General features: G+C 41.7%; 1 protein-coding gene and 1 long non-coding RNA gene across 5 annotated transcripts in view; one reads left to right on the top strand and one right to left on the bottom strand.

The window, feature by feature from the left end:
* LOC114145371 (uncharacterized) overlaps positions 1 to 24430 on the top strand; it is a 57108-nt gene extending 32678 nt beyond the window's left edge. The window contains exons 3-4 of the long non-coding RNA XR_003595672.1: positions 16711 to 16828; positions 24305 to 24430. This is a non-coding gene — a long non-coding RNA (uncharacterized LOC114145371). The remainder of the gene's footprint in view (positions 1 to 16710; positions 16829 to 24304) is intronic.
* LOC114145370 (nuclear factor of activated T-cells, cytoplasmic 1) overlaps positions 1 to 26392 on the bottom strand; it is a 72081-nt gene that overhangs the window by 27247 nt on the left and 18442 nt on the right. For all 4 annotated transcript variants that reach the window (XM_028018896.1, XM_028018893.1, XM_028018895.1 and 1 more), the window contains exons 4-8: positions 24279 to 24481; positions 19885 to 20057; positions 18769 to 18909; positions 8495 to 8550; positions 5096 to 5228 (exon numbers count right to left, since the gene is read on the bottom strand). In XM_028018896.1, the coding sequence (XP_027874697.1) occupies positions 5096 to 5228; positions 8495 to 8550; positions 18769 to 18909; positions 19885 to 20057; positions 24279 to 24481 (706 nt within the window). The remainder of the gene's footprint in view (positions 1 to 5095; positions 5229 to 8494; positions 8551 to 18768; positions 18910 to 19884; positions 20058 to 24278; positions 24482 to 26392) is intronic.

Consider the following 26392-nt stretch of genomic DNA (forward strand, 5'->3'; position numbering starts at 1 on the left):
ACCTCTTGTGAAGTCTCACATAATGTCGGGAATCATAAGACAACAGGTTCAGCAACCTCTCACTACCACTAGAGTGGCGGCACTCAGAACGGTCCCATAACCACGAGTTTTGGAAATTTAATTGGTGGAAATTTCCACCAATTAATTTAGCCATTCATTGTCGGAATGGCTAAATCCAAGCCACAAATGAAATTGACATCACGCAGTTTGTGATTGGTCACAACCTGGTTGTGCAGAGAAACGAAGATTCTGCTTCCAAGGTGTGGAAAGCCATTGTTCCTGACTTTGGCTCACCTCTTGTAGACATATTAGGGATCCTGACAGGACAGGGCTTCAGTAGTGACAACCTACGGCCATGTGGTTTAACCAGCCTAAGTGGCAAAGAGTATTTTTTCAACAAGATAAAGCCAGCACATGATGGACTTCAAGTGTCATCTTGAAATCCTTCCATTGCCATTGCTTCTGCTTAATTTCTCCAATCTAACATGTTGGATTACCTATGACTTCAATTCAGATCAAGTGCCTTTTAGACTTTTCAGAAAGCCTGTGGGGATATGCTATCCCAGACAACTGGTACTTCCAAACTTCATACTCGGGATCAACACAGATATTTGACTTTTCAACACCTGCTGTTTCATTTTATGTGCAACACTCAATTTGGGTGCAGAACGTTTTTTTGGCAACAAGCGTATTTCCTTCAAACCAGTGGGTTACGGCTTGAAGACTATAATGCTCTTCAATTTTTTCTTCTTCCCTGGTAGTTAACTCCGCTGTCTGCTTGCATTAAGCTCATTAGCTGTGCACTTGTAGCTTTACAGAGCTCTTGTTAATTTGAAGACAAAAAATGGAATAAGGTAAGCAAATTTCTAGATATTTGATTCCTTAATAGTAGTTCGTCTTTTTGAACTACTGCAATTGCAGTTCCAGTTGTACTATGCAGCAAAAATTATTTATTTTGGGGAAAAGACCTGCAATAACATTAGTAGTGGAACAGGTGGTAGTTTAACTAAAAGGTACCTGGTGCACCATGTCCTGGTGAGACGCAATCTGGTCATCCAACATACTCTGGTTGTTAGAATAAGGTATGTGGGGTTTGATAAAACCTTGCACAGGAGAAATGACTGAAACAGCTATGTCCTTGTGCACATTTTGGAAAACCATAACTCGACAAATACTTATAAAACAGAACGTGTGGTTCAGAAACTCCTCCCCGGGGTGTGTGTGTAACAGAACATGACTGTGGCAGTCTTCTCCCAAACTCCAGCCACAAAGAAATGGGGTGGGGAGCAACGTTAAGAATAGAACTTGATATTTTAGAGGAATCTCCAAATGGCCTGTAAAAATAAAGGGGTTCCAAGAAGCTCTTTGTCCAAGCAACGGTGGTTGCCAGCATGTTTCTGGCATTTGTTGTTTAATGTGGTTGGTGAAAACTGTTTCTTATTTGAAGAGCACCACGTCACATCGCCGCTCATGTAACAATGATTGGACGGGCGCTTGGAAAAGCCAGTCTCACTGCAGAAGCCAGACAAGGACAGTTGCATGGACAAACACTCAGGCTTGACTCCAAATGCAGCTGATGGCATATAAAAACTGAAAATGTCTTTTTGAATCAGTGAAAGATTCCAGTTATCCAAAAGAAAGGCACATTTTTAATGCCACATGAATTTGTCTGTTAATATACAGCAAAAAAAAAAAGGTTGTCATTGTGTTTTCCATCTTGCTATGTACATTGGAATATATCTAAATGCTTAGAAATTATGTGCGTTTGAAAAAAAAAAACACTTAAAAATTTGAAAATAAAAGATCAATGTTTCTATACACAGTCTATGAGGGACACTAAATTGTCAAATAACTGATTTGATCACAAAGTAGGTGGGGCGTCGTCTGCTTATGCATAATGTCATTTGCCATTCTGAAGTGAGTGAATCTTCATCGGCACTGACCGAGCACCTGCATAGTGTAGCATGAGGGAAACATGGTATTATATATGTGATTACGGCAACATTTGAGAAGCACTTGTGGCAGTTCTATAACAGTAGAGCAAATGTGTGATATAGATCATAGCAGAATACCCACTGTGCAGCATTTTTTGCCGCATCAGTCACATTGGGTTGAATTTGCTCCAGTATCACAGTGTAGTTTTTATGCCTGTTTTAATTTCCAGTCAACTTTTTAATCAAGAGATGAGTGCAATTTTTTTTAAAGAGAGACATTGTTTTTATCTGGAGAACTGCATTCAAATTCCGTTCTACAATGTTCCATTGTTACAATGACAAAGTTTCTATTCTGTTCTCTTCACATGTGAAGGAGGATGATGATGCGACAACATCTTTTACTGTACCTAGAGCAGAAACTCTTCCTGCAGAATTGAAATGCAGGGCAGATGCATAATACTGAAACGGGAGTGTAAGGTTTTTCTGTTTCTCTCAGACTACAACAGGAAAAGGACTATGTTTTTATGATGCACTCCTGATACTACCACTTCACTATACATGCAGCAACAAGCAGTGTGAGGCTGATAAAATCTGCTGACATGTCTTGAGCAATGTGCTCTACTGAAGCACCATGTGTCAGCAGACACACTAAACCATCCATTTCTGTTTTTCCTGTGTTTTCTCAGTGCGTTAAGCTGTTTGAAAGCAGTGGCTGCTGATAGCGTTTTCATTAGCGTCAAAGAATAACAAGTGGTCACATGACCTGAATGGAAAATAAAGGCGGTTTTCAGCATCTGTGGCCCCGAGAGTGTTAGCTCCATCCTTCCGCTGTTTCAAACAAGTGGGTCTATTTTAAGGCTTGGGCTTGCCTTTTTATAGCAGAACAGACACCAGAGTGTGAAAGAAATGTTCTCTCCCAACAACGTCACTGACCACAACTGCGCTTGAAGTGGGACCATGGGCCGGAAGACTCTTTTCATACAAGCGAGCGAAAAGTGTTGACAAATGTTTGTGTGTGCGACGGCGTGAATGTGTGGGTGTCTTCCCTTCCCCAGCCCACCCCGAGTACCTGGCCGCAACATCGCTCGTTTTACTCACTGTTGACACATAAGCACATACTGAAACCCTCAAAAGCAAAGAGCTTCACTCGGATTTCCTCTTTCAGTGTAGCTGTATTGAAACTCTTACAGTCATCACGACTACAAAGGGTCTCTTTAAGCTGATTATAACCTTTATGCAGCATTACTTTAAATTGCACATCCATGGTTCAAATGTTCGTCTGAGGGGGAGTCTGTAGCTGAGTGATCTCAAAAACATTTCAGTTTCAGCAGTAAGGCAATATCAGATCAGCTGTTGAGTGCTATTGGGCTTGATACAATTTATTTATTTATTTGTTTTTTAAGAATAGGCAGGGTTTTTTTTCTTTTCTTTTTTTACATTATCAAGTAGGACTACAAAGCAGTGGCAAAGCTCTAAATAGAATTTGAGGTTCACTGTTTCTTTGGCTCCGACTCCTGTGGCTTAATTATGCATCTTTGAAAAGGGACTTGCTCTGCTTGTGTGGTCCACAGTGTGTTTGCGGTTTACTTGGCAGCAAAAAGGCGAACACGAGTCATCTTTTAATAAGTGTTGTGTTTGTGCTCAAAGAAATGGATCGGTGAAGGAGCCTCGTAACTTTCTCTTGGTGCCTGCCAGGGCCCGCTGTGAAGCGCTCGTCGATACCAGGACCAGCCTCTGTAGAATCGCTTTCATTTGCGACAACTTTTGTGTACTTCAGTTACATCTTGTGCAACGTGACGGCACAAAGCAGCGTGTAGTTATGAAAGTTACAAAAGTTTTTTGAAAATTTTTATTTTAAGCCCCTGTTACTCTGATATCCCTAAATGAAATTCAGTGGAATCAATTACGGCTCTTGGAAAACATTCCCATTTATTATAATATGCTTTTTTTGGGACACCAGTCGCATAAAGAAATGTGATTTGTATAATTAAGCTGCATATAGTAAGTGCATTTAATCATATTTTCAAATGTATTGATAATTATTGATACTTTCATTGAACACAGTGGAGAAAATAACAACAATAACAATCATGACAATACGAACAGTTTTGGTTTTCTTAAATGTCATTAACTGGAATTTATCATGACAACAATAAATCAAAATTGTTATAAGAAAATTATCACAATAATGATAAAACGATGCTATAAATGCTCACCCCAACAGGCAGGGCCCAATATAAATACACGCCACACCATTTTGATGTTTACTGGTATTGTCTATAGTTTGAGCTATTAATTTTTATCAATCTGTTTGTGATCTCCAAACTGGAACATGTTCTACATTTTCTGAGGGCTCTATTCTCGTGTGCTTGTCTCCTGTGCCCATCAAATATCTGCTGATAATGTAAATGTCACATCTTATTAACAGCTCTGGACCTAAAACAAGCTGCACACTATCTCAGAAGCTCTGGATCCATTAAGCGCCAATCAATGAAAATAAGATATCAGGGTTGGGGATCTAATGGATTCCTCTGGTAATCACGATGTGGATGCAAGTCTAACACAGCCATCATCACGCTTGTCTGCATATACGCAAGAAGATTTCTAGTAAAAACCCGGAGACTGAAGCAAATTTTTTTTAACCCGTTTTCTTGACTAAAGCTTAGTGGTGTCATTCTGAGAATTCCATCATGAACGCTGCTGATGCCTATTTCACACTATATCACAAACCTTTCAGGTTGCTACATGAATGACAGCTTGTGTGTGTGTGTGTGTGTGTGGGGGTGTGTTTTCATGTGCATCGTCAATCCTTTGTTGGGGAACCATGGGTTCATTGTGTGAGGCAGGGTGTAAAAGGCAGGTCCCCGGGAGGTCGAGTCAACTACACACCAGATTACTGACAGCACTTGGAGGTTCTGTCACTCAGCGGGTCTACCTCACAGCTGCGGAACGCCGCACCACTACTGCATAAACACCCCGTCTCATCTTCTGCTCTCTTTCAATGGCTCAAGCGAACTGTTCCCAGGCAGGATGTCAAAAAACACCCGACAAGAGCAGGCTACAAATCCCTTGTGGCATGTCGACAGTTGAAGGCAAACTACAGATTATAGATGTCAAGAAGCATGCCTGCGTGTCTTAAAGAAGATCAGCCTGAGGATTACCGTTTGCAGGCACGTAGGTGAAGCGCTGGTACTGGCTCCTCTTCCTCTTGCCGTTGCAGACGTAGAAGTTGACTTGCACAGGACTGGATATTCTCTGGTTCCTGTAGGGTGGGATCTCCACAACGAGAGTATTCTAAAGTGCAAACAAAACACAGCAAGGTCACCCAAATGTACCACCTGTACACCGTCGTCACACTGTTGCACATCAATCTTTCAATTTACTGGTATAGGAAGAATGATGATAATATTTCTTGGTAATCCTAAATCTTTGAACTGTACATGTGCACCACTGCAACAGAATCAATGCAAACATGACTCATTTTGCTGCAAAAATCCAAAAATGTCTATTTTTGTTTCAGGCTAAACTGTCCTAACGCTTGACTCACCTCAGGATGCTGCACGGTTGAAACTGAAAGGAAAACTAATAGTAAGACTTACTTAATATTTCACCTAATACATATCTGACAACAATTTAGGTGTTACTCCATTATTCATTTAAAGTGAAAAAAAGAGAAGAAAAGAAAATGACATAACCACAAAAGGAACGTTTCCTGTCCTGACACAAATGAATAGCGGGAATTCTTGATTCTTGATGCTAATAAATGAGCTATTCAAATCTGGAGTAAATCAGAAATGACACAAATTCTTCAAAGGCATGACAGGACTTGGATGTTCACATTTCAAATTCAGCTCCACATTAAACAATTTTTTTTATATATATATACAAGCAAGACTTTATAGATGTTTATTTTAATGTGGTCACCAAGCATTAGCTTTCAGTACTATACAGTAAACCCTTGAAGGTTTCAGAGATTAATCAACAAGTATGTTTATGTTTTATTGCTGGTCTGCATTTAGGGTAGTGTTTCCAAGAGACTGGACTGGGAGCTGGTCTAAATGAGCTTGTCTGGACTCTGCACAAGCAGTAGTTGGGCCCCTGAGGCTCGTCCAGGCCCCGTGTTTTTCTCTGAGGAAAACCCTTGGGCTTTTAGCCCCCCCCCCCGTTTGGCACAGCAAAGCAGAAATGGCGGCTTATTTGTTTGCACAGCCGCTCCGTGTGCAGGAGGGGTCACCTGTAACCCCTCCAGTTACCTAGCCTGCTGGACTGCAGCAGGTCTGGACGGATATGAACCTTTGACTGCTTTAATTCTGACAGGGAAACATGGAGGAATCTGTCGGGGTGTTTATGTGTAATTCCTGGGATAGCCGTCGCTCTCTTGTTCTTTTTTTTGCAGTCCGAAAGCAGGGCAAACACGACAGGAAGCAGGTTTTTGTCGGTCATCACGGTGCATGCGGGGGGGGGGGGGGGGGGGGTAGTTGAAGGTGAGATCAGACCCAGTCTGCCTTCCATGTGATGACAGAGAAGGCATGCAGGTTGCTGATTGTGTGTGTTAGATGCGTGAGTGTACACTGCGTTCCCTCTCGATCACAAACAACCAGTTAGCACGCTCTGGACAGCAATAAAAACACAGTCAGTCAGGCAGACTAGAGCACTTAAAAGTAGTCTGGTTGCAACACATAAGCAGAAGGCCTGAGCTCTCATCTCGTCTCTCTCTGTTTGTAAAGACGATGGCACCTTGCAAAGGCTTCCATAATCCTCTAACGTTTTTAACTTTTGGTAAATAACTTTACTTGGAATTTTACTTGAACACAATTAAGTGAATATGTACTGTTTTAGTTTTTCATTTTTGTTTAAATATCACTTGTATGGTCGCATGTGCATTTACCCCCCACCTCCCACTCCCTCTTTTTACTCTAATACCCCTCAATAAGCAATATTACAGAAGTTGAAAAATGCTAAGTGTGATAAAACACCGACTCACACTGAACACACACAGACACACACGCCCACACACACCCCGAGTGGCAGGATGGTGGCAGCATTTTCCCACATAGCACCAAGTAATGTGATCAGAATTCCATCCTGAAGGAAAACCTTCAAGATTTAAGAATTCTAAATACGACAACTCTAAACATAACGCTAGAACTATGACAGGGTTTAGATTAAAGTATATTCACATGTGGGAGCGTCCCACTCAAAGCCCCGATCTAAATTAAGTTTGCTTTCACCAACCCTCTCCATCCTTCCTGAGAGAACTTGAGCTATTTTGCCAAGAAAAATGGGGGAAAAAATTTAAATGCCAGAGAACTTACATGTAACTGCAAGAAAATATTGTTCTTCAAAGTAGCGCCTCAGCAATTGTCAATGTTTATATTTGGGAAGATTTTTGAAACTGTGTATCAACTTTGATTAAAATGCCTAGTATTGTCCAATCGTAATAACCTAATGAACAATACTGGATTTGTGGAATTGGTAGGAATACTTTAGCAAGGCAGTCTCCAATTAAAAACACATTGGTACGTGCTTTTATCAATCCCATCTTCTTACAACATCACCTCCAGCATGTCCTTGAGCACCCACCTTTTTCTCCAGCATCTGCGACTGTGGCCGACAAACACCAGCCGGAGTTAAGACACAATTAGCTACAGGAGTCCCATATTTACCCTGCTGATGCAACCACATCATTTACCTGAGTGAAATCGCAGCAGCAGCAAATGAAACTAAATCCTCCAGCGGCACCATTTAGAGGCAAGTGTGTTATTCTAGAGCCTTTTGCCAGCATAAACTCCCTCAGTCGGTTTACAAAGACAGGCGGAGGATGCAGCGCCGCTGATCAAAGGCATCAGCAGTTAAAAACGTGCCATCATCACGCCCGAGCAAACAAGTTTTCCACTACCCACCACTTGGCTCGCCCCTCTGAAAGCAGACCTAACTAACCCGATGAAATCTTAATGAACTCCAGAGCACAAGAAGCTCTCTGTGACACGGAGAACAACATTTACTTCATTCCCCTCCGTCGGCAATTCCCTTTTGGTGAGTTTTATATTAACACAATCTGGACGCATGACTGTGCGTCAGTGAAAATGAGTGCGCTGGTTTATTTTTCTCATTATAGCCTTTGTGAAAAGCAGCAGGTAAAAACAGGGGTGTGATCCACTCCTGGCTGCACGCTCACAAGCACAGATGAGGTGTTTAAGCCCAGCTCACCACAAACCCTTCGCTGTGAACTAAACGTCTGGCTATGCGCAGAGGACTGAAGTGATGTGTGTGTGTGTGTGTGTGTGTGTGTGTGCGTGGGCGTGCATTTGAGCATGTTTCTGCCCGTGTTGTGTTTTCAAGCAACACCACAGGCGAAAGTGTTTGTCTCCCGGACGGTACAGTGATTTTGTGAAAATTCCATTCAGGATTGCATCGACTAATCAGCGTCGTCTGTGTTTTTCAATTTGTAACGCCTTAGCGAAGGTTACATCATCATGTGGGACAAATGAGGAGGAGACCGAAGAAAGGAGAAAGTCTCGGGGGGGGGGGGTAGACTGAAAAGACAGATGGGTACTTACAGTTTTGACAGAGTCCTTGTCAACCTTGGCTTCTGTCTCCCACAAATGATGGCCGTCTGTTGACACAATAAAAACAATATGAAGACATCTTAAACGTTTAGATTGTACAATCCAATAGACAATAATTAGTGGGTGGCTGACCCTTACCCTATTACCTAACCTCTGACCCTAACATAAATGTGCACAAGACTGTTCCACAAGAAAATGATTGTCTTGGACATAAGATAAGTTTTAGCTTGTGTCTTAAGATGTGGATTTGCCTCTAGTCTTAACCCTAGGAGTAGAAAATAAGGACTTTGCTCTCCTAGGACTATCATATTTTGTTGGGTTAACCCTAGAGTTATGGATACGTTTAAGCCAAAATCAACAAAGTTGCAAATCAGTAAAGGAATCTCAGTCATAGGGAGAGTTGTCTGTCCGTCCGTCCATCCATTCAGACCATGACAGTTTCTGCTTGACCCAGAGATCTGTCTTGATCATCTCACGACACTCCCAGAGAGGATAGATAGCCCCTTGTTGGCAAGTAACGCACATTAGACCTGTCTTCAGGAATATACCCTGGCCTGCATAATCCTGGCAAAGTTAGCCATTTTCTGTGGTTGTCAAATTCTTAAAGTTTTCACACTGCTTCTTGCCTGACCCCTCTCATGAGACTAATATTCCATTGGAGACCCTATTAGATCCAGAAGCCGCAGACAGCATAGGAAGTGCTTAAGAATACGAACTGACACCATGTTGAGGTGTCAACTCTGTTGGGTGTGAGACAACCAGAATTGGCTTCTATTATGTAAGAAATGAAACCAACAATAACTTGCTTCTGCAAGTCTGTGTCCCTAAAGCATGCTCTCATATTTGATGTTTCGTGTCAGTTTAGATCATGAGTTTCTGTTTGCCGTTTTACTTTCCCGCAAAAAGCCAGAAGTCTTTTCTCCCTCTTCCCTTTATTTCCCCCCCTCATTTCCATCTTGTTGATGTAAAGAGGTTTCCCTCGCTGCTTTGAACTAAAACGTCCCTGTGAGCTACTGCAGCTGCTGCAGGCCTGTAAAGGCTCTGCTCACATTCTTTGAGTTTTCCTTGTGATTTCATGCCTCGCATTGTGTGAGCAGACGCTCTGGGCTCTGCTGGGGCAATCAGCGACGGTCTGCCGTGCAATTTCTGTTTTTATGTCCAGAACCCATGAGTCATCTGTCAAGAAGTGGCAGTGACACAGTCCGGCCTTTGTGTCAGTGACACACCATGTGAGGTAACAGCGTGGTTACTGCAGCACGGCTGCTATGTGTTAGTGACAGAATGAACAGAGCCATGGTTGGAAACGCTGCACTTCGCATTAGGATCATAAAGACAAGAGGATCAGTGTCAGTTTCCAAAGTACTGCAATCAAAGATCCAGCAGATTCAACATAATCTAAAAAAAGTATTTTTTTTTTTAAGAGGACTATGTTTTTCACATTAAACCATGAGTGTAAAAGCCACGGGACTGCAGTCAAACTTGGACCGTTATTGTTGAGATGTGGTAGTGGGGGCGGGTGGTCAGCTTTATTGTTCTGAGAGAGAAAACCAGTTGATAGATCTTTCCAAAACGGCCATATTAAACACAGCAGACGACAAAAACAGACGGTGCACAGATTAGATAAGAACTTCCTATTGCGGAACTTGGTGAAACCAGATCTGCATATGGAAAAGTGTGCCTCGCTCTGATGAAGACGACGGGGAATAGCGGCGGGGTTTTGCCACAGTCGGACAACTGTGGGGCGAACGAAAGACACGGCGCATGTGGCAGGTGAAAGAGAGGCACATATATATAACGTTGAGACGCCAAAATGAGCAGAGCAGGGCAATTAGAGAGAGCACAGACACAGGGAAGGTCATAACAAGGGAGAGAGGCAGACAGAGATGAGCATTCCTCATGTTACGTCTAGAGGAACCAAGAGGGAATCTCGGCCGCCTACGCTCTGGGAGACTCTCCAAGAGGGAAACCTTAGACTACAACGTCAATGTGAAGCTCCAGTCGTAAACATGTTTTTCAAACTCTTCATCTCTCTACCTCCCTGTTCATACCCCACCCCCCTTCACCCTTGCCTCTCCTTTTGTACCTCTAACTCACTTCGCCCGAGAAACGGTTGTTCAATGCTTTCTCGATCAAACCTGGAGCATCAGAAATGCTGCGGTCGGACGGTTGGAGCACGGCGTACGACCGATAACCACAGGACTTTCCATTCGCTCCTTCTTCCCTGCAACATCTGCAAAATGCTTCTGTTCCCGACAACACCTCCTCCTGCAACCAACCTCCACCCACGCGCAGTGTGCACAAACAGATGCAGACGCATGCGAATGTGCAACCACGATATCCTTCACCTTTGTTCTGGCTTTCAACTGAGATTACAGGAGGTGGCGAAGCACGAAACAATGGGGCGCCGAATGCAGAACGGCAGCTCTGTCCAGCTTTGTCCCTGACCAATTTTAGAGGACAAGTAAATGGACACACACACTCGTGTTTTGAGGTTTGACACTTGAAAGGTAACCAGTCGTCTGTTTTCTTTTAAGTGATTCAGTTGAGTAAAGTGGGTCCACAAAGACTAAAACCAGACATCCTTGAAGGCACGCTCATGCTTTAAGCAATTAGACTTTGTAGGGGGGTGAGGCGTCTTTGACTCATCAGCTTCATCTCCTAACAACACCTCACCCAGGTTGTGAGCCCGGTGACAACCTGGCAACGCTGGTTGTTATAGCAACGCTCCCTCAAACAAAATCTCATTTGTCCTGTTTTCTTTGATTAACCTGGAAATCGATCAAGAGGTGGACCGGGTGCTCCATCTGGTCGAAATGAATAAAAGATCATTATATTGCAGATAAATATTTCAGACACATGCTCTGACTCATTGCTTCAGAGGGCCCGACAGCTGACTGGTGATATATTTAACCTCACAATGAACTTACAGTTTTCGACAGCCAGAGGTAAAATTGCCTTCGAAAAAGCACAGTTTTTATGCGTGGCACTCTTCAGCGACCAAAAAGAGTTCAGTTCAGGATATTTTGAGGATGGAAAATATGATTCACATGCCTAATTAGGGAGGTTTTCTCGTGAAACAACCCAGATGTATTTTGCAGCCATGCCCTCCCCCCTTTTTTTTTTCTGTCTTTTTTCCAGATTGGATTTTAAGAAGCATTTCCCGCCCCCTTTCCTGTTTACATATCTTGAGTTTATTTTCCATTTTATTACCTTTCTACTGCTGCTGCTCCTCCTGCTGCTGCTCCTGCTGCTGCCTTGAATTAAAATGCTTCAGTAATTTTACACACACGCTCACTGCAAACACCTTGCCACCCGTGGAGGAGCGAAACCAGGAGGCCGGAGGGATTCCCTGGTGACTGATTGCAGAGATACAGCTGCGATCTCCTCCCAAGCACCTGGCTTCTACCAGTCTGAAACACTGGAGCAGTAGGAGAAATAAAGGTCTGTTTTGGATCCAGAGGGATCTGTATAGATTCATTCCTGACAGTGGCTTTATGATGGGTTTAGAGTCGGGACGTCGGTTGTTGCAAAGTGTCTAATGAGAAAGGTGTGAGGTGACTTGACCTGAGTCCACGAAGGCTGAAAGAGACGGGGCTCAGGATGGTTTATCTGGGTAGAATTGGATACAAAGATCGTAAGACGCTTCGAATTGGCTAACAATCATAATATAAGTGGAGAATATTTCCAACTCGAAAGCGGTTTCCATTAACCGTAGATTCGCGCAAATTGAAATTACGAAAAATAAATTGGCTTGATGGAAACAGGCCAGTTTCGAAAAACCTTTTTCTTTTTTTATTAAAAAAACAGTCAGAGAGATGCTGCTGGAGCAAAAAATCTGATATGTGAAAACGTTTTTTACTTTGTCACATTTCTTCTCTTTCGTTTTATTTTTGTCTTTTATTTCTCTGTAGAAATAAATAATTTGGTCTAGGATGAGGTGGTTTGTCAGCTGAATAGAAGTAAATTGTATTTCATAAATTGAGCCATGTGATCAACAGCCGGACAATACTGCTGGTGGAAATGACAAAGAAGACAACAAGGAAGTATTAGGAAGATGATGGTTTGGTTTTGTTTGCTTGGGACAGTGGCCGCACATGTGTGTCATTTTGAACGTGTTGATTCCATAGCTCTTCTGCAAAATCGCAAACTACAATTTCCCCAAAACGCCGCAAACGTAGCCACTCCCAAGAACAAACGGCTAATCCAGAAGCACCAGCAAGAGCTAACTGGCTGTAGCCTGAAGAGCGGAGATCAATAAAAGTGTAGATGCTAGCTTCTACATTGGCACTAAAACAGTTTCCACTCTGCGTACTAATGAATATTATGGCATATTTGGTGTTTGAACTATTAGAATAGGCAGTTATAAGCTTTTTTAGGGAGTGGGAACACAAGTATTTTCAGAATCTAGCTATTCTTTAGCCTGTCAAAAACCAGCCCTTGTTCAAAGTTACTTGCTTTGTACAGAGGGTCTGCACGTTTGGCTATTGAGAAGCTGTTGCTGCTAAAGTTTAAAATTTTACCCAATCGCTAACATTTGCGTCCGTGTTGTATGTAATGTGCCAGTACAACACTATGAAGTCACCAGAAATCGCCTGCGCTGCAATCATCCTCCACTGCGAAGAGAGAAGTACCGAGCCGAACCTGACGGTTATTATTACTAGGCCTTGAGAATGGTGTTATGACTGGCAGCCACATTGGTTTTGATACTTTTTTTTTTTTTATAATTAAAAAAATTCAAGTCTTACTGTAAAATCTGCCATAAAAACGCATTGATGTTTTTTACACTTTAATTGAAAAAGTCTTTTTAAAAGTCTGGCTTCTCATTCGTGTGAAGCCACTATTATTTAGCAAGGTGGTTGCCCGTGGCAACATTTATCCAAGACCCACCACCATGTATAGATGCACCGCAGACAGCAGTGTTTACCAAGAATTAGTCCGGAATTAGCATCGTAAATCATGCCCTGGTCAGTGCAGTCAGATGATGATGCCATAGCCGAGTCTAGACACACCAGATGTACAACACCTCAACCAGCTTGTCTGGTGTTTAGACTCGCCCCTGGTAGCTCCCTGAGTCGAATGTAAACAACCTTTACATGCACTCTAAAAAGTTCTTCCAGCAGGAAATCATGATAACTGAGTAACATTACAAAGATTGCTGCTGTGCTAACGCTACACAGCAAACAGCCTGAAGGAGTTGCGGAGAGGGACGGTCTTCACTCTGCTGCAGAACCAGGCTGTGTGGCGCTCCAGAGCTGCAGGCAACACTCCAATCCAACAGATTTAAAAACTATCCGGCTCACCAGGGAATTCCCTCCCCTCCCCTTTGAGTCAGAGAGCAGGCTTTCCCCGTCTCTCTCTCTCTCTCTCTCTCCCTCGCTCTGTTTATCTGTCTGTCTCTTATTTTCCCTGCCTCTAGCGCTCATTCCAGCTGTGGAAAGCGGGGCAGGCCAGAACACACACAGCAGTAGGTGTGCCAGGTATGTCTTCCTTCACCTGTGCCAGGAGGGCGGTTTGGACAAAGCTGGCACAAAACAAATAACAGCAATGCCGCGAAAGCCGAATCCAGCTCCACACAGCACACGCTGATGGAAAGTTTAATAAATGCGCAAGCTGTGGCTCCGCAGAAGAATTTCTTTTTCATTCCATAAAAGGGGAAAGTGGAGGGAGGGAGGGAGGGAGGGAGCGGCCGGGGGAGACGTCTTGATGAAAAAGCGACGAAACGGGGATTGCTTATATAGGAGCAGAAACAAAGACGTCAAGTCTGGATTTCTTTAGTTTGATCTGCCTGTTAGATTTATCTGATCTCAGTTTTACGCGTCATCAAAAGATGAGTATGAATAAATTTGATGGAGAAAGCTCAAAATTCACAGCAGGATATAGGCTCTCTCCTCACACACCTGGAAACAAACGGGCAGCCTTTCTATAGAGGCCCTTGCCTTTTTCTACCTTTTTCCTTCCTTATCCTTTCTCTCCAAGAGCTCGGGATCCGCTCTTTTCCGCTTCTCCCCACTGCAGGGAATCCTTCGGTGGATGACTCACTGACAACACTTCCTCCTGAACAACACAAACAGGCCCGCGGGCTAGCAGCTAGAGTGTGTGCTGGCGTACACAACGGCATCAGCAAAACAGATGCACATCCAGCAGAATCGGAGAGTTTGCATCAGTTATCCTGTGGGTGACGGAGGGGTGAGGGGTGAGGCTGCGACGAGGACGGATGGGACGCTTAAAGAGAAAGTAATTATTTTTCAAGCCACATTAAAGGTTTTCCTGCAGCAGCAACAAGAATAGCTCAGTTTATTTGATACTGGGGGATCTCATGAGGTTTAAGGGAGGACAGACAAACAAAATAAAACCAAAAACAAAGAAGGAAGGGATGTTTTATCGGCATGAATGGTTAAAAAAGTTCCTCATTTTGATATTCCTTTGTCATTTCACAATGTCTTACAAAATAATTCAAGACCCTTGAATTTGAACTGAAGCAAAAAAAAGAAATAAAAAAAAAAATTTTGAAAAGTGTGGAGTGCATTTGAACAGACTCCACTTGAGTAAACAGTATTTTCGCCTTTTGGGATATGCCTCTAATTAGTCCCCCCCCCCAACCCTCTCCCCCAGGATTCAACTGTGACCTTTGAGCAGCTTCACCACTAAATAATGTCGCCACCACTGTGTTGCACAATAGGGGTAACTGGTCACAGTTAGCTTTCCACCACACGAACAGGTGAAACTACGGGACGCCTGAAGGCAATTTGTTGCACTGGATTTTCTTTAGGTCGGCGTTTCACAGTAAATGGAGATGAATACAAATGCACGCCACACTTTTAGGATTTTTATTTGTAAAATCTAAAAAAATAAATAAATAAATAAACATAACATTCAATCAACAAAAAAATAATCAGCTAATGCACAATATTTTCCAATATTCTTTGGAGCTACAAGCAGCAAAAAAATAGGTGAAACAGGTTGGGTCCATCGGATGTGATAAACAAAATTGGGTAGTAATTAGTTACTAGTTACTTTTACTCAGTTGCATTTACTTGAGTAACTTTAAAAAAATTTACTATGCTGCACTTTGTTTTTACTTTTACTTGAGCAAGTTTATTATGAAGTAATGCTTCTCTTAAGTGGGATTTCTGGATACTAAATCCACTCTGAGCAACTTCAGTGAATGAAGAACCACCTTATTTTAACCAAATATTCACCAGACACTGACACACTCCCACAGTTTGCACTGAAGTTTCAAAAGTTTTATGTTGAAAGAAATTCATTTGGAAAACTTCAGTTTTATTTCAGCAAATAACGTTTTGAGAAATTCTTACTGTTGATAGAGAGCCAGTTGTGTAATTATTCTCAAAAGACTCGTGTCTATTTTAGACTGTTTCTTCCTTCAACCACTAATTGTTAATGGGACAATTTCGTAAACGTTTCTGGTATTTTTAGAAAATCGGAGCATTTAAACAAAAAAATGCAAGCATTTATGATTCATAGTTGGCCCATTAGCACTAACGAGCTTTTGAGCTGCCTGTGATCTCGCTCTGACTCAACTTAGATGACTTTAACTGCAAAGGATTATTTGTGCACGTTGGACCGAGTCTTCCCCCCCAAAGAATCCATCTGCTGCTTCGTAGGATCTGTGGAACATTCTGGAAGGTGTTTATTGGAGTCAATTTCGGAAAGTGAGCAGCCATTCTGACCTTCGATGGCAGCAGCAGTAAATGGCTGTCACCACTGTGGCAAAGGCAGTGATTGGTTTCTGTGCCTTCCGAGGGGTTTGGCTGCGCTCGAATGCGTGTGCCTCTTTGCGTGTAATGGTAACTGTCTGAGAGAAATAATCGTTGTGGTGCGACGCTTTCAAGGGCTCATTTAGTCATGAACTTTTCCAGGAGAAAATAAAACCAAACGCTACAGAGAGAAATGTGTAAACCAAGTCGACGGTGTTCTTTCAATCATTTTGATGGTGCTCCTCTGACGCAGAATGAAGGAAATCTTACTGTGAGACTTTTAAAAATAGGATTTTTTTTTTTTTCTTTAAGTAAAATGCCAAAATGGTGGAAAAAATGTTTAGCCAAAAAGCTACATTTACTGACGTGCATGGGCGTGTGTGTACAAGTCTGTAATGGGCTTTTTAACTCAGAGCAGGAGGTCATTAAAGTTTACATAAACGCGGCCTCAGTAGCAAACCGATAACCTTCCTTCTGATCTCTCTCTAGTCAACGCCGAGTCCAAAAACAAAACCACGGAACTATCAACAGCAGACCAAAGCTTGGGGATCCCAGCGGAGACAAACTCCACACCGGCTAATGTCTTTAGCAGGTATCGAGGATAGAGGTAAGAAAAACTGAATATTGAGGAGGGAAAACAGAAGAACAGAAGGAAACGGGGCAGAAGTAAGAAGAGTGGGTGAAAGACAGGAAACACAATCCTAGAAGGGGGTCACAGGGCTCAGACAGCAGGGCATGTATGAAGCTTTTCTCCTCTGGGGACTCCCCATCCCTCCATCCCACCCACTCCATGACTGAGTCAATCCAGGAAGAAGGAGACCCCACATTACCAACATCCAACCCCTTCCTCTCAACACATCACGACTTCCTTATTTTAACCCCAGATTCTCCAGAGTCGACCTTTCAAACGGGGAAAAGCTACAAGAATCTTCAAATAACAAAAGTTACAAGTTTTGCAAACTGTTTTCTAAATGTAAAATCTCCCTAAAGTGCTGAAATAACTTTACATGTTAATTATGTGTATTTTATACACAATATAAAGCATTATGTTGTATTTTTCTGAAGAGAGGTGTTGTTGTTGTGCTGCTGCTGCATGTTTGACATAAGTTGAGAAAGGTGTGTGTGCGTGCGTGGGTGGGTGTGTGGGTGCATCTAGCTAAGTGTTATCTGAGGTGTATGCAGACACCTATCTGCCCTACCCCGAAAAGCACAAACAGCTGTTAAAAACAGAAAATAGCAACTAGAACAAATTTTCCGCCATCGCTTTGGCGCCCAGTCTAGCATGGCGCCCCATGTAGTTCATACCCACTTTTTGTGCCACAGCGTGAGCAGGGCTGGGCATTTTGAATATTATTGTTTGTTAGTTTGTTTTCAGTTGCAATAAGCTATTTATTTTTCATCTTTACCTGCATAACAATGGGCTGAGCAGACGACAAACATAAAAGGAGTCTCACAGGTTTGCCTGATTAAAACAAAAAAGTGTGCAATAGTTCATGTTTTTGGGTTAATTATCTTTTCTTTGTGTGTTTGTATATTCCCAAACAGAAAATGGCAAAAACCTTTCTTTATTTATCCAGGTTTTAAAAATATGGCTGCACCAATGTTTACTTTTCAGTGGCAGTCTCCTGATCTTTGTGGTCCTTCTTACTATCGGATTAAAATAAAAGCAAGAAAAATATGGCGTGATGAAAGATGAACATATTTTTCACGTCCGAATCTTTATCGGTTAAAACGCCGGTGAGCCAAATCTTAATCAGTTTTTTTATTGCGATGGAGGGCTGTACAAAATCCCTTTGGACACCGCTGGCTTAGAGGAACTGTGTAAATGTGGTCACTCATTTGAATTCCTCATCAGGAACAAACCAATAATTTCCTGACTGATTATGAAAAATCAAATTTGAGAAAGGGCCTAGCGGTGAAAGTCAAGGCCTTTGAAGTCGAGATTATGCCAGTGAGTACAAGTTTAATTTGATTTTCTTTTTGGGCGCAATTAAAGCAGTGTTCGTGAACATCAGTCAGTCATACACAAACTTCGATTCTAATCGTTCCCTCCACCCACGGTGTTGAGGGGGAAAAAAAGAAGAAAAAAAAATGAAAAAGGAGAAACAAAAAGGAGCAGCCGCTCTTTGCCAGACGTTCACCCCGGTTGCTCTTCGCCACAGCTGGCAGAGTGAGTGGAAGGGTTAACTGTCAGGAGCCGGGGCAGTAAGTGAAGACAGAACAGCACGGCAAAAAGGAAAAGTGAGAAAAAGAGATATTGCACATGCCCTGGTCGTGATTCATTCCTCTACTTGTGGCGAGGACCAAAGAACAGGCAATGGAAACTTCAGCAAATGTAAATACGCTTTGGTTAAAAATATAGTGGCCTAATGCGCACCACATGTTGCTTTCTGGCAAGGCCTGCTCTATTTTGACGGGAAGAAAGACTTGAAAAAACACAACTGAGAAGGAAAAGGGCAAAGACATTTGAAAGAGACATTAGAGAAAGGGGGGAAATTAAAATGCAGGGAACACACAGTATGGGGAAGGTTCGCGTCCAGTTTTTACCCTGTGCCTTCTCCACGAACACCACCTTGGACTCGGGGAGGAAGTTGAGGCCGCCGAGGAGCATCATTTTGCCTCCGGTGGTGGGATAGCTCTCCACGCTCTGCTTCTCCACCAAGGGAAGCTCCTGAGCTGAGCGCTGAGCTACAGAGACACACACACACCTTTCAGGATTGAGTTCAAGTCCACGTGAACACACTTATAGATCACAATCTACTCTGAGAAGAGCATGACCAGGACACGGCCTGTAAAACAGCAGCTTTTCATTAAGAAAACTGGCTTATCAAATTTATTACGATGATTTCATGACCTCTTGCGAAGAGGTTTTCAGCCAACAGCTGTTTTTTTTTTTTTTAAAGCCGTAGAATAATTCAGAAGAATACGTTCACGGTCAGATCTTCGCTTCATTATTTCCATCCAGCAGCCTGTGGCCAACCACCTGTCTCTGCTTTCACTGAAATGAGGCGAGCTGCGGGTACCTCTGACCTCTGGAATACACCGACGGGAATCACAGCCAGCCGATTGAACCGAGTGCTAATTATCACGTAGATGTGGGTTTCGCTTAGGAATTTACTTTTTCTAAAGATCTTAAGGCCCCAACCCTCAAAATGCTCAGGAATGAAGTTCCGTTGGAAGCCCAACCGCGAGCTATAACGTCAGCGGCGTCTCGTTTCGATTAGTTTCCCGGGTGCCGATCGCACCGCATGTACACGCAGGAGTGAGTGACGAAGAAACAGAAGTTCCTCACAATGAAATCGTTCAACTGCGCCAAAACTGGGGCTGGCAAGTGACCTTCGAAGGACCTTCGCTAATGGGGAGCTTTTACCACAACGACTTGGGCATTCATAAAATGTTAATTTGATAAAGGTAACATGTGTTTGGCACGACGAACAATGCATCTTTTTTTTTTTTTTTCCTCCCTCCTCTGTGAATTCCTTTGATTGTATAAACCTTATTGGGTCCAGAGGTACTGAATTTGTTCCAGTAGGTAATAAAACAATGGCTCGTTTTATTGCATTGCAACAATAGTTCCCACTTTTTTCCTAAGTGGAAAGCTATTGGTAGAGATTTCTTTCTTTGTTTTCTGTGTGTGTGTGTGTGTTAACGACTCGGACTTACAGCATTCAATGGGGTTTGATGCGACTTGTAGGGACACCGTCCTGCCGTTGGGCTGGTTGATGTGCACACGAAACACCAATCGCACGCGGGTGTTTTTCCGACCGATGTCCGTCTCCCCTTTGCGCAGTTCGATGTCGGAATTGCGCAGCTTCAGGATTCCTGCGCAGTCGATTCTAGAGGAGAGGGAAGAGGGCGGAAAGAAAAATTGAGTATCAATTCATGTGCTTTGCTGTCAGTATGGAAGAATGAGGTTCACTAGTTTTCATTTTTCTTCTCTTCCGGCTCTTATGAATGCATAATTCTGCACTTTTTAAATGATCAGACCATTTTACCGTGTTACAACCACAAACCTCAGTGTGTTTTACTGGCATTTTATTTGACAGACCAACTCAAAGTAGCACGTAGAATAAAACAAAGTGACAAAGGGTTCCCGCATTTTTCACAAATCCAAATCTGAAAAGTGACACCTCCATTTGTACTTTGCTATCCTAAGCCAATACTTTGTTGAACTATTACGAAGCCAAGTATTATGAAGTTTCACCAATCTGGAGACTCAAATATTGGTTATTCTTATTTTCAAAGGTCACATTTCACATCATTTCACAAGATGACATTTCACATCAATTTTCAAGTCTTGCGACAGACAACACTGATTGGATAAATGTCTGGACTTTAACTGGGCCAACTCATAAAGTTCTTCAATGTAAACCATCCCATCGTAGTTCCGGTTTCAGGGTTTGTGTTGTGTTTCGCTCAATCCGTCTTTCCATCAACTCCAAGTGTTGCTGTTGTTGGTAAAGACAATGAACCCTGTAAAATGATGCTGCCACCGCCATGTTTTAGAGTGGAAAATGGCATTTTCAGTGACGATGTACAGTGTTAGCTTTCCACCACACTTAGCATTTTCTACATAGGCCAACATACCCTAAGAACTTGTTCTTTTCTTTTCATGTTTGGTCTGTGATGGAAAATCCCAATAAAGCTCACACAAGTTAATGGATCTAATGTGACACAATGCGGAAAAAGTACAGAGGGTGTGACAAATTTTTAAGCAAAACTCTACAGCAGCAGTTGAAATGTAATAAAATTGTTCATTTAGAGCAAATTTTCATACTATAAGGTAATTTTGGCGTTAGTGTTTCAGTTTATTTCAATGGTTTATCTAATGTTCTAAGCATTGATAGGGAGACTATCATCAGAAGCCAGTATCATGTTTGTAATTTCAGGCCATTGAATTCATTCATTCTGCATTTATAATAATTTCCACATGCAGCAGCAGACCATTCCCTCAGCTGTCTGTCTATATTTATTTCGTTTTACAATTTGGGAGGTAAAGAGCTAAAGTTTCTCACCTTCTTTTTGGAAGGGAAAAAACCCCCAGTTTTCTTGCCGGCATTTATAAATTGAAATATAACTAATCCGGCTGGTAAAAAGAAAGGGAAAACAAATGGGATATGCTCTGGCATTTTACTTGTGTTAAGTGGTAGATTTTCGGGCAGTACTCCTGGAACATGGCAAATGTCAGGGTTTGCACCACTTTTTCTTTTTTTTTTTTTCCCCGTGCTTTTGGTTTGCACAACACGATCAAGGAATAAACTGAAAGGAGCAGTCTAGACAACCACTACTTATCAGATTTACACAATCTGGTGCTCGTTACCATATAACATCAGCCCCAGCGTTAAAATCAAGTGTCTTTTTCTTCGCTTATAGAAACCAATTAGGAAATTACATCTTAACTAATCGAATAGAAATTAAGAGAGAGGTTAAAAGCAACTACAAATTCTCACAAAAAAAAAAAACAGTCAGACAATCTCTCTGGGTTTTCGGATTAAGTTGAAGCTGCGTCGGTTCGGTTAGCTGTTGTGCACCAACAGACTGTTTTTTTTAGTTTTGTTTTGTTTTTTCCAAGAGAAAAGAAGGAAAACCGAAGCCGTCTGAAATTACAGCTTGCTGCCTTCTGCATCCCACACAACAAGTAAATTATCGCCGGCAGATAGAAAAGAAAAAAAAAAAAAAGCTGTCTGATGGAGGTGGCTGGTAAACATCTCAGTGGAAAAAGGCAGTTAAAGCCTTTCTTCATATCTGTCAGAGGAAAGCAGAGGAAACTTTCACTCCTCTGCATTCGGCCTGAGTGTGAACGTCAAAGAGGAAAAGAGACTTCCTCTTCAGAAGTCCCCCCCTTTTTTTTTTTTTGTTCTTACTTTATTGTTAATCAAACCAGAGCAGACACATTAACTCGAACAAATAAGCAGTGCATGGAAGTGTGTGAGTTTAAGAAGAATATTGTGGTTCTGTTGGGACGTGACACGTGGAACTAATACCAGAAAATGCTTTAAGGATTAAACTACCTGTCCTCATTTTTTTCAACATGTTTTTAGAAGAAAAAAAACCCACAATATGTAAGTAGAGTAGACTTAGTAGAGTAGAGTCCTCTACCCTGGATTGGACATTAAATAAGGTCCGATCCAATTACCAATGGGTAATCCCTAACACAGGGTTCCGGGAACAAGTCCAAAAGATATCCCCTGCTGCCTTGTCTGAAAGGAGCCTCTGGAAAAGAGCTGCTTTCCGGACACAACGTCGAGTTCTGCTTTGACTTCCTCCCATGTCCAAAAACATGGATGTCTGACTCTAAGCTGTCCACAGAAGAGTGTCCGTCTCCAACAAGTTCTAACGTCCAGGAGGGCATTTTCACCAACACTTCAGGTTATAAGTGCTAAGTAGTATGCATGCAAAATAAGGCTCTTGTCTCTATTACTTTTTACTTTTTGATTTTGTGCAGACAACACCCTGTGAAATCACTTCACTCTTGATCCGTCCTGATCGGAAACTAAGAATCAGAGTATCAGTGCAGTCAGTGGAAGAAAATAAAAGATTCCAGAAGAGCAGTGGTTTTCTTTATGTCTGGACATCTCTGTGGTGTATTCAGGTTGCTAGTGAATCGGGTATCCTAAGCGGAAAGCCGAATACATAATAATAAAGTGCGTTGTTTCTTCACAGTTATGATAAATCACATCAGAAAATACATATGGAGACTGGTGTTTATAACCAAGCTAATTTTAGATATATCACCTTGTGAAGAGCTTAAAATATTAACCTTGTAATCAATGTGTGGTGTAATATATATAAAATACAGTTTAACTGCAGAGCTGTGTAATTCTGACTGCTCTCTCTCACACTTAATAAAACTTTAACTCTGTTTCATATTTAAATAATTAATGGTTACTACTGAAAGTTTCCTGTATGCTCCTGTAGAGGTAGAATAAATGAACGATTTAACAATAACATAATTGATTTGACATAACAGCACATCACAGCTTTTTGCTCTCAAATATTACGTTTTGACTCTGCCGTTTCATAAACTGGCGGATTTTACTATGTTGTGGATTTCAGGTTATGAGGAGTTGCTCTACAACCTTCGACTGTTTTAGAGAATTGCTGATTTTATTTTGCTGTGAATATTCCATCTGTTTCAATTTTGTGAGAAAGTGCATTTAAAAAAAATAATAAGTGAAATGAGATTTAGCTGAAATCTCATATTAGAGTTTTATAAAATGGGTAAATGGAAACTGGTGCGGAAATTTGTCTGTCAGAATTCACCAGCAAGTTTCTTCAGCTTTTTCTGAAACATCTTAAATATACCATTTTTGCAGCTGCATTTGCTCCCCTAAAAATGCCACCAAATGTGAAAAAAAAAAAAGAAACGCAAAGCAACGAAAGCTGTCATTTAAAAGTACAGCCCACTTTATAATCTTCATGGTCATTGGTAATATTTGTGAATGTTTGATTTGTTTGGCCAGAAGATGGTTTGACGTGTCAATCAACAGGCATTTCATAATTGACTTAGATATTACTTAATGAAATATTCAGATTATGAGTCTGCATGTGAGGATTTATCCAGTAAAAAATATACTCACATTAATTCTCAATACTGTAGTGGTTCTGACAGTAACAGCATGTTAAATGGGCAGTATTTATTATTTTTTTTCCAACACACTTGTTACTTTGGTAAGAATGTTTCGGCACATTTATCTTGCTGTCATATATTAACACACTAGCTGACATTAATGTAGTCGAAGCACTTCATACGGGTGGAATGGTGACTGTATCCTGACCTTTGCAGTCCCTGTTTATACATGTCAGGCAGAGTTAGTCAACCATGAACTGTGTCGGCCTTAAAAACTGTGCACCTCAAGGGGTTGAAAGGACAGAGGCCTATTTAGAAATATGCGCCGTAATGATCAAGCGTTGTGTTTGTATGGCTAAAGCCATAAAAGATGGCGCCAAAGGGAGGAAAAGAAAACTAAACAAAACATTGAGTTTTTACGCAAGGACAACTTCAAAAAGAAATGTGGAGAAAAGGTTGGTTGGCGACGGAGTCTCAAAGCACTCACATGGCTCTCATGTTGTTTTCTGGCAGCAGAGGGATCTCCAGCATCTTGGTGTTGGATTGCATGACTTCGTGGCTGGCAGTGGAGACGGTTTTGCCGGTGATCCGGTGGACCTGGTAGAAGGCATGCGGTCGCAGGAGGCGATCGTCTGCGGTCCCGATGAAAAGCTGCAGGGTGAGCGGCTCGCTTTCCATGTAGCCGTAAAGCTGGCGGGGAGAACAGAGAAGCCGAGGTGAGAGGAAGACGCCGGCTGTCACGACTGACGCCTGAGGCATCTTCAAAGATTATGCAAACATCGCTGATGGACTCCAATAAACACCCATTTCAATAATTCACATCTTTTGAGCAAATTGTTTGCCTCTTTAACAAATAGGGATTACTTTTTATTTACTTCTGATTCTCTTTAAAATAAAAGATTCTTTGGATCTACACATATGGACACACGTGAACAGTCTAAAGAGTTTCTCATCATTTCGGAGTCCCTGCTCGAAATTCAGCGAAAGAGGAATTTCGGAGCCTCGAGCCGGAAGCCCGTTGAAGACTGTTTACATCGTTTTAAACTGCGTAATTGTGAGCGTGAGTGGGAATAAAAATACCAATAGGTATTTCGTTCCATATAACACAGTAGGAGTGTAACCGGTAAACCTTTTATGGATGGAAAAGCAAGAACCCCCCACTTGATGACTTTGTGTTTCTGTGTTTGATATGATGTAAAGCACTTTGAAATGCCTTGCTGCTGAAATGTGCTATACAAATAAAATTTGATTGATTGATTTCACTCCAAAATAAAATCTCATAGTGCTTTAAAAGCTTAGAAGTGATGAAAAAGAAAACACAGAAGGAAGCAGCCAACTCAGGTAAAGGTTATCTTCAGATGCAGGTCTACCCTAATGTGTGATGCTCCTGTTTCATTTGGTTTTTAACAACTCTTGACAGATTTATAACCAATTTTCTATTACACTCATTGGTTGAATCAAGACAAGGCAACAGTATTTTGGATGCTGACAAATCATTCTTGAGTCTTAGGAAAAACAACTGTGACAGAGACGTTGTTGATTGAAACCTGCAACTAAATTTGGACATAATCAAACTAAATCTGGACGCACAAACGCGCGCCAACCCACGCACACCCCTACACACACACAAACCTGATGGGTTATTTTATAACCCAGATTCAGGCTCCCATGCTGCCATTTTGAACTGAATAACCAGATCACACTTCATTGAAACTCTTCTACAGGACATAAAAGAAATAAGATGAGATAAATATCACTACAGCATCATTGAAAACGTTCAACTGCAAACAGTTTATTAGCTTGCGCTACTACTACTGCCTGAGTGGTAGTTAGCACTACTACCGACTACTCAGGCAGTAGTTAGCAATATTACTACTAACTAGTATTGCTCGCAGTAGTTAGTAGCAATAATACTAATTACTGCCTGAGTAGCTAGCACAAGGTAATGTTAGCTATGCTTAACATTTACCCTTTGGTCTAATGATTTGTTATACAGAGGCTAAGAAGCTATATTAAACTTTTCGTTTTGGCTTGAACTGTTTCATCATTATTTGTTTTACTTTGAGTTATTCATGAATTTGACTCAGTATGTTGTAGTGTCGTTCCCACTAGAGAACAAGTTTATTCACTTAAAATACAATTAGCCTTTTACCTGCTATGTACTTAGCGCATGCTAGTGCTAACTGTTCGACAATGATCTGGACAGGAAGTCAAGACAGGTGGGAAATGTTTCATACTGTTAAATGCCGAGCATAAATATTTTGATCTAAATTCAGTTGATTGTCAATAAATGTTGTTTTACATAATGTAGGTATTATTTTTATCTACATTTTAATAAAAAAGTTTAACAAAAATCTTTTATTTATACCCAAATATTTCTTACTGGTGTAATCCAGGCTATGCTTTTCAGTTGACACTTCAGTAGTACTATTGTTGAACATTATTTATTCTAACTCATTTTAAGGATTAAAGTGTGCTGGACTGAACTTGTGTTAGTCAACCCAGGTATGAATCACTCCATACTGGACCCAGGACGGGGTTTGGAGACAAACCAAAGCTGGATCGTTTTTAACCTAGCACATTTTTCAAGTGAGGATGGTG

The sequence above is a fragment of the Xiphophorus couchianus genome, chromosome 5 (genome assembly GCF_001444195.1).
Source record: "Xiphophorus couchianus chromosome 5, X_couchianus-1.0, whole genome shotgun sequence".
NCBI lineage: Eukaryota > Metazoa > Chordata > Actinopteri > Cyprinodontiformes > Poeciliidae > Xiphophorus > Xiphophorus couchianus.